We start from the raw sequence: 8,180 nt of genomic DNA, 5'->3' as shown, positions 1-8,180 counted from the left end.
GAGATACTCGGATACATCCGAAGACTGGAGACACAAGGCGTTTTTGGGACTTTCAGGTGTTTGGACCAATGTTTTCTTTTCTGATCAAACCAGAAATCTTTAACGAGCAGCTGGATTTGTCTCGCATTAACAAACACAGAGGACATCGAAATGCAGCTGATTGAACTGAAAAGCTCGACTCTGTGGGGTCAAAGTTCGCAGAACTACGAACGCAGCTGGAATCCACAGCTGTGTGTGTTCATGGAGCTGCATGTTCACCTGCTGGACGTCACTACCTGACAGGTTTAACTGTCTTCAGAACATTGCAGAGGCCTTATTGACAGTATTTGGCTCCACATGTCTGTGTGAGCAGATTTTCTCTCACATGAGTCCTCAGGTCTGAATGCTGGACACTGGGAGACCTGTGTCTCTGAGTGGGAGACCAGAGATCACATTAACATGTGTGTCTCTGTATTAACAAACATGCCATATTGGCCCAGTTTGTTTTTCTTATCATTGTTGTGAGGAGACCATAAACAGCATTTGTATTTTCTGTTGTTCAGTTCATTTGCTGTTATGGATAAAAAGTCTTTTTTTGTTTCATAATAGCTGATAACTATTCGCTGACAGCTGCCAACATCTGTGAACAAATATAATCTATAAAGTTGTTATAGATATATAAAGGTGCCAACTGGAACCAAAAGTGGTTCTTTAGACTGATAGAAGAACCTTTTTTGGTGCCACAAAGAACCTTTGAAGAACCATTTCTTTCTTTCAGTGGTTCTTCAAAGAACCTTTCAAACAATGGTTGTAGTTCTTCTGCACATTGTAGTTTCAACAGACTTCCTGTTAAAGGGACACCAGTGTAAGGTTGTTCCAGGTCTAAGTGCACGCCTCTTCCCTTTTCCTGCGTCCTCAGCAGTTCTCCTTCCCACCTTTCCTTGACCTCAGTGACGTTTTCATCGAGGTCAAGGAAGAGCGTCAGGAGACATGAGGGACTTCTGGATGCACCCAAAGAGTTGTTTACAATTAAAGTCAATTCGTTTATTTTTTTAAATGAAATGATGTGAAAATAAATAAATAACAAATATTTTTAACAGATTTAATTTAATTTAAAAATGATTTTATATTCATGAGTCTGGAGCTGTGACCGAAGTGATCAGCGGAAATCTGAACGCTGATGGTGAAGGATCTGTTTGTTTGTTTACTTGTTTTGTTTCCATGGTGATGGAACATGCTGTTGTTTGTAAACATGATTCAGCTGCTTCAGCTTCTTGTGAAATCATCTCCGATGTGACGTCGCAGAAACTGGAGCTTCAAGTGTCAACACCTGATCATGTGACTGCCTCACGGTGATGTCATCACTCATGACAAACAAAAAATAAATAAACAAAAACAACTTTGGTGTTGTTCTTAGCTGCCCAACCAGAGTGCGTGCAGAGATGTGAGTGTGCTGGAGGACCTCGTCTTCTCAGCTTCAGGGTTAAGCCTGGGTTTAGGGTAAATCACCATGGCAACATGCTGTGAAGATCCAGATTACAGATCTCCGGGTATGACATCACCACCTGCTGACCAATCAGTTCTCCAGAAAATATTGTCGCCATTCCTGAAAGATCCCTCACAGCTCTGTGAGCAGTCGGAGGCTGTTTTTTACTGTGTGATGTTTTAATAAATAATAATTATTATTTCTGTCCAGTGAGCAGCATGAATCTCTGCTCCTGAAACAGGCCCGCTGCACCGGCTGAGCTCAGATTTGAATCTTTACTGTCAAACAGCAGCGAGTCTGCAGCTGAGAGCGCGCAAAGCTGCGAGGGGAGGCTGTGCAGCTGTCGTCTTAGAAACCAACAGCAGAAAGTGATACAGGTGAGTGCAGGTGTACCTGGTGCTGCCCTGCTTGTACATGTCAATGATGTTCTCCACCAGCAGGTTCCTCTGCAGGCCATAGACACCGTGTCGGTCCAGAACCACCTCATGTCTGCAGGATGGGCAGCGGAAACGACCGCCGGACGTCACAGTGGAGCCACTCCGTGTCGACAGGTAGGGGTTGGACGCCTGCAGGGGGCGGGGCATCACACGGGTAAGGAAAGAAAAGACGGTTCGTGAACTGAATTTCTGATGGAAGGTTTTAGACGTTTGTAAGTGAACAGACTCACATGTGTGTGTGTGAGAGTGTGTGTGTGTGTGTGTGTGGGGGGTCACTTGGGGCAGGAAGTGAGGTAAACAGTCCTCTCAGTCTCAGAGTACACACACACCCAGTAATAAAAACTATAATGAGTAGTATAGAGAAAGTACTCAGTACATCCTTATGTGTACAGGTGTGTATTTATACTGGCTGTTTTTCACAGAGCCTTGTGGAGGAAGAGCAGCTGAGATGAAGGTTGACCTGCTCCTCACCGACCGCCATCAGCCCGTGGGCCACGCTTTGGACCACTACAGTGTTCCAACAAAGGATCCTCCTTCAAACTGCCTGATTTCAGACGGGATAACTGTTCTTGAACGCACCAATGAGCCGGTTTGTGGTGTGTTCAAGGACAACACAACCCTGTAACATGAACTCTGAACGATCCTGCCACCTGTGTGTGGGTCTCACCTGGAAGACGTCGTTGGCACACTTGCGGCAAAGGTTGTGTTGGCACGGCAGGATGACCACCGGCTTGGTGAACATCTCCAGGCAGATGGGACAGATGAGCTGCTTCTCCAGACTCTCCATGACGCTGAGGACGCCGGGGAGACGCCGGCGAGGACAGAGAGAGGTGTCCCAGAGGAGACAGGAGCTGAGCAGGAGCAGCTGAGGAGTGTGTGAGTGTGTGGGGCCTGCAGCAGCTCTCAGACTGTTTTTAGACGGCAGACGTCAGCCGTTACCGTGCAAACATGCCCTTATATGTTAAAGGTCAGGGGGGGACACATGAGAGGGGGAGGGAGACAAATGAGGGGAGATGATAAAGCACAACAGGCCTGGTTAAAGGGACAGTCCACCACAGTCTGTAGAGCAGCCGAGGAGGCCATAGCTCCCCCTGCTGGCAGGTTTTTAATGATCAGCTGTGTGGACAGAGCGATCGGAGGTCTTCAGACGAGTCTGAGTGACGAGCAGGAGGTTTTGTTTAGCACGCAACACGAAATATGAAGGCTGAAACCAACAAAGAAGAAATATGGAGGCTGAAACCAACAAAGAAGAAATATGAAGGCTGGAACCAACAAAGAAGAAATATGGAGGCTGAAACCAACAAAGAAGAAATATGAAAGCTGAAACCAACAAAGAAGAAATATGAAAGCTGAAACCAACAAAGAAGAAATATGGAGGCTGAAACCAACAAAGAAGAAATATGGAGGCTGAAACCAACAAAGAAGAAATATGAAAGCTGAAACCAACAAAGAAGAAATATGGAGGCTGAAACCAACAAAGAAGAAATATGGAGGCTGAAACCAACAAAGAAGAAATATGGAGGCTGAAACCAACAAAGAAGAAATATGGAGGCTGAAACCAACAAAGAAGAAATATGAAAGCTGAAACCAACAAAGAAGAAATATGGAGGCTGAAACCAACAAAGAAGAAATATGGAGGCTGAAACCAACAAAGAAGAAATATGGAGGCTGACAGAGACGTACCGAGTTACACCTCATTAGTCATTCGCCTGCACTATAAACCTGCAGTTCCTCTGACGTCCAGACTCAGTGGTGGCAGCACTGAGTCCGTCCCCATAGACTCCTGTGTTAAAATCAACAGCTTGAAGCTAACACTGCTGTGGTCTCTGTAGATACTTTACCCTCCATAACACCAGTATAACTTACCTGCATTATTAGGGGCGTGGCCTGTGTGACTGACAGGTGGATGGTGACACAAATAGCTGTAGCTGCTAGCTTCACCTGAACCGGGCCTGTGGGCCGGGTTTGTGCTGTTGGAGCCTTTTGCTGCATTTTTAATGACATCATCAACAATATGGCTGCTGTGAGGTCACTGCACTAACAGAGCGTCCAAGAAGGCGGAGCAAGTGTGTGATGAGGGAAACTCGAGGAATCTGATTGAATGTTAATAATTAGCAGGGGTCTGTGTGATGCTAATATGGTGTCATGTCGGTGGTCCAAACAGTTTAAACCTTAAAAAAAACCAACTCATTCACAATCGTGACAAAAAGAGAGGGGCGGAGCTTCCAGGTGACTTGACCACAGGTGTGTCATCAGGTTTATTTGAGTTCACAGATGACAACAAATTAAAAGAAACAAACTTCAAACCGAAACATTATTTACATCATCATGTGACATCCGAAGCTCCACCTCTTCTTCCCAAAAACAACCAATCACAGCATTGCTTCAGCTACAATAATAACTGATCAGCAGGTGATGAAGATGGTCTCCTCACAGGACACTAAAACACAGAGACAGTTTGCACACAGGAGGACTTTGGTGGTTTCCTGTCCTTGGAGGAAGATAGAAACAGAAACTCAGAGTAAGCTTTAAACTGGAGGAGCGTTCCTGCTGCCGCGCTTCACGGTCGGGCTACAGCTTGCGGTCGTAGACGGAGTGATGCATTTCCCGTCTTCATGTGTAGGTGTCCCCGTACCTGCGGTGGCCATCGCCGATCAGCTGAGTTTTCTCGCTGGCATTCGTCGGCTGGTGGACTATCGGAGCCTCAACGTCTGCAGAAAAAACAGAAAGTCAACAAAAGTCAGTGATGGTTCTCGGTCACGCAGGTTGTGGTGGTCTAAAGAGCTCGCACAGACTCGCACTTCTTTGTTCACGTTTCATCTGGGAAGCGTCTTCAGCTCTAAGAGCCATCAGTGGAGAGTGGTGGGTATTTAAGCCTGATGGGAGGGTCCTAGACCCCCTGTTGATGCTTTGCCTAATCACACGAGCCCAGGTGTGTGTCCACAAACACAAACCTGCTCTCATTATATTTGTAGTTATACTATCTTCTATTTAAAAGTGACTGACTGCACCTTCAAACATCAAAATAAAAGCTAAACACTTCCTGTCACCCCACCGTTTTCGGGTTCGTTGCGGATCTCCTCCTCCAGGTCGTCGGGGGAGGCGTAGTCTGGCTCCGCCCCCTCTCCTGTGGGTGGCGGCTTGAGTTTGCCGCAGCAGCAGTTGCAGCAGCAGCAGAGACAGCAGCAGCAGTAAAAGCCGGTGATGATCCCACAGAGCACGAACAGACCCTGAACACAAACACGCCGTCAGCTCACGCCTCCTCACACCACCTCTATTCACACAGCTAGAGTGGAAGCTCCGCCCCACCTTGGCCCACCAGGTGGACAGCATGAAGTATGTGTTGACGTTGTCCTCTCCAAACTGCTGGGCCACGTAGAGTCCCAGCGAGCCATACGAATCGTAGATGTTCCTCTTGGTGAGGTCACTCAGGACGGCGTGGGCGCTGTTCAGCTCCTTGAACTTCTCCGCCGCCTCCGGGTTGTCCGGGTTCTTATCGGGGTGGTACCGCAGCGCCAGCTTCCTGACATCACACGCAGGTGTTAGTATTCACGTGCTGAGGTCAGAGAGTCTAGCTCTGCCCTCTGATTTCATCAGCAGCGCCATTAGTGCGCAAGCTGAACGTCACGCTCGCATCTTAAATCCTGTCATCAAACGTGCAGGTGAGTGGGCGGAGCTGGTGTAGGCTCACCTGTACGACTTCTTGATGTCGTCATGGCTGCAGCCTTTCTCCAGCCCCACGATGTGATACAGAGACTCTCCAGAGGTGGACAGAGCGCGCTGCCTGCCGTCAGACATCCTAAAACCATCACCTGTCACAGGTGAGCAAACCACAGTGTCACACACGCGGTCACAGGGAAAGATAAACGCCAGGGAACACGCTCCGTAGGGCAAAGGTCAGTGAAAACCTTTCAAATATTTTAGTGACAGCAGTGAAAGTTTATTAGTTCATGGATCAGAAAAGAAAACGTGAGGAAAAAGTGAGGAGTCAGATCGTTTTAACGTTTCCTGCGGGGTCAAAGGTCACTGTTTCCTGCTCGTTGTTCCTGTGGTTTTTTATTAAGCAGAAAAAAAGTGTCTGACTTTTAACTGAAGAAGAAGAAAGTGAACAAATAAATAACATAAACGTGTCGTTACTGCCGCACTAAAAAACTCCAGAAACACACAAACATGCCGAACATGGAGTCGAATGAGATGAAATGACGAAATGAAACCAAACGCAGATGCAGCGCTATAAAAATCAGAAAAAGAAAAATGTAATTTAAAAATAAAATGTTCGCCCAAACAGAAACATTAAGAAACAGTACAGAAAGAAGAAAAGTGGTCACTTTATTAGTTCAGTGCACAAACTCCAGCTACAATAGAAATGTGTCTCCTTCACGTCAAAATAAAAACAAATAGAAACGCGTCTGCTTTACGTCAAAATGAAACCAAATAGAAACACGTCTGCAACACGTCAAAATAAAAACAAATAGAAACACATCTGCTTCACGTCAAAATGAAACCAAATAGAAACTCATCTGCTTCACGTCAAAATAAAAACAAATAGAAATGCGTCTGCTTCACATCAAAATAAAAACAAATAGAAATGTGTCTCCTTCACGTCAAAATAAAAACAAATAGAAAAATGTCTGCTTCATGTCAAAATAAAACCAAACAGAAACACGTCTCCTTCACGTCAAAATAAAAACAAATAAAAATGCGTCTGCTTCACGTCAAAATAAAACCAAATAAAAACACGTCTGCTTCACGTCAAAATAAAAACAAATAGAAACGTGTCTGCTTCACGTCAAAATGAAACCAAATAGAAACATGTCTGCCTTACGTCAAAAGAAAACCAAATAGAAACACGTCTGCTTCACATCAAAATAAAACCAAATAGAAACACGTCTCCTTCACATCAAAATAAAACCAAATAGAAACACGTCTGCAACACGTCAAAATAAAACCTAATAGAAACACGTCTGCTTCACGTCAAAATAAAAACAAATAGAAACGCGTCTGCTTCACATCAAAATAAAAAAATAGAAACATGTCTGCCTTACGTCAAAAGAAAACCAAATAGAAACACGTCTGCTTCACATCAAAATAAAACCAAATAGAAACACGTCTCCTTCACATCAAAATAAAAGCAAATAGAAACACGTCTGCAACACGTCAAAATAAAACTAAATAGAAACATGTCTGCTTCACGTGAAAATAAAACCAAATAGAAACATGTCTGCTTCACGTCAAAATAAAAAAAATAGAAACATGTCTGCCTTACGTCAAAAGAAAACCAAATAGAAACACGTCTGCTTCACATCAAAATAAAAGCAAATAGAAACACGTCTCCTTCACATCAAAATAAAAGCAAATAGAAACACGTCTGCAACACGTCAAAATAAAACCTAATAGAAACACGTCTGCTTCACGTCAAAATAAAAACAAATAGAAACGCGTCTGCTTCACATCAAAATAAAAAAATAGAAACATGTCTGCCTTACGTCAAAAGAAAACCAAATAGAAACACGTCTGCTTCACATCAAAATAAAACCAAATAGAAACACGTCTCCTTCACATCAAAATAAAAGCAAATAGAAACACGTCTGCAACACGTCAAAATAAAACTAAATAGAAACATGTCTGCTTCACGTCAAAATAAAACCAAATAGAAACATGTCTGCTTCACGTCAAAATAAAACCAAATAGAAACACGTCTGCTTCACGTCAAAATAAAAACAAATTGAAACGCGTCTGCTTCATGTCAAAATAAAAACAAATAGAAACGCGTCTGCTTCATGTCAAAATAAAAACAAATAGAAACGCGTCTGCTTCACGTCAAAATAAAACCAAATAGAAACACGTCTGCAACACGTCAAAATAAAAACAAATAGAAACACGTCTGCAACACGTCAAAATGAAACCAAATAGAAACGCGTCTGCTTCACGTCAAAATGAAACCAAATAGAAACGCGTCTGCGTCACGTCAAAATAAAAACAAATAGAAACGCGTCTGCTTCACGTCAAAATAAAACCAAATAGAAACGCGTCTGTTTCACGTCAAAATAAAAACAAATAGAAACGCGTCTGCTTCACGTCAAAATAAAACCAAATAGAAACACATCTGCTTCAGGTCAAAATAAAACCAAATAGAAACGCGTCTGCTTCACATCAAAATAGAAACGCGTCTGCTTCAGGTCAAAATAAAAACAAATAGAAACACGTCTGCTTCACACCAAAATAGAAACGCGTCTGCTTCAGGTCAAATTAAAGCCAAATAGAAATGCCGTCTGCTT

General features: G+C 43.8%; 2 protein-coding genes across 2 annotated transcripts in view; both read right to left on the bottom strand.

The window, feature by feature from the left end:
• Positions 1-2,811, bottom strand: part of LOC146496860 (E3 ubiquitin-protein ligase TRIM63-like) — a 12,546-nt gene extending 9,735 nt beyond the window's left edge. Inside the window, exons 1-2 of the mRNA XM_085140869.1 lie at positions 2,570-2,811; positions 1,859-2,031 (exon numbers count right to left, since the gene is read on the bottom strand). Of these exons, the coding sequence (XP_084996995.1) occupies positions 1,859-2,031; positions 2,570-2,689 (293 nt within the window). The 5' untranslated portion in view covers positions 2,690-2,811. The remainder of the gene's footprint in view (positions 1-1,858; positions 2,032-2,569) is intronic.
• Positions 2,812-3,063: 252 nt separating this feature from the next.
• On the bottom strand, positions 3,064-8,165 carry LOC146496859 (dnaJ homolog subfamily C member 5-like). Its single transcript, XM_085141011.1, has 4 exons — positions 5,594-8,165; positions 5,212-5,425; positions 4,958-5,132; positions 3,064-4,613 (listed from the first exon to the last, which is right to left on the bottom strand). The coding sequence occupies exons 1-4, from the start codon at positions 5,698-5,700 to the stop codon at positions 4,516-4,518; spliced, it is 594 nt and encodes a 197-aa protein (XP_084997137.1). The 5' UTR covers positions 5,701-8,165; the 3' UTR covers positions 3,064-4,515.
• Between the last annotated feature and the right edge of the window lie 15 nt (positions 8,166-8,180).

Source organism: Neolamprologus multifasciatus, chromosome 18 (assembly GCF_963576455.1).
Source record: "Neolamprologus multifasciatus chromosome 18, fNeoMul1.2, whole genome shotgun sequence".
Lineage (NCBI taxonomy): Eukaryota > Metazoa > Chordata > Actinopteri > Cichliformes > Cichlidae > Neolamprologus > Neolamprologus multifasciatus.
This window is presented reverse-complemented; position numbering and strand designations above follow the sequence as displayed.

Coding starts and splice junctions, on each gene's coding strand:
- LOC146496859 (XM_085141011.1), bottom strand. CDS start 5,700: ATGTCTGACGGCAGGCAGCGCGCTCTGTCCACCTCTGGAGAGTCTCTG. Junction 5,426..5,593: donor GACATCAAGAAGTCGTACAG/GTGAGCCTACAC, acceptor GTGTGATGTCAG/GAAGCTGGCGCTGCGGTACC. Junction 5,133..5,211: donor TGTCCACCTGGTGGGCCAAG/GTGGGGCGGAGC, acceptor GTTTGTGTTCAG/GGTCTGTTCGTGCTCTGTGG.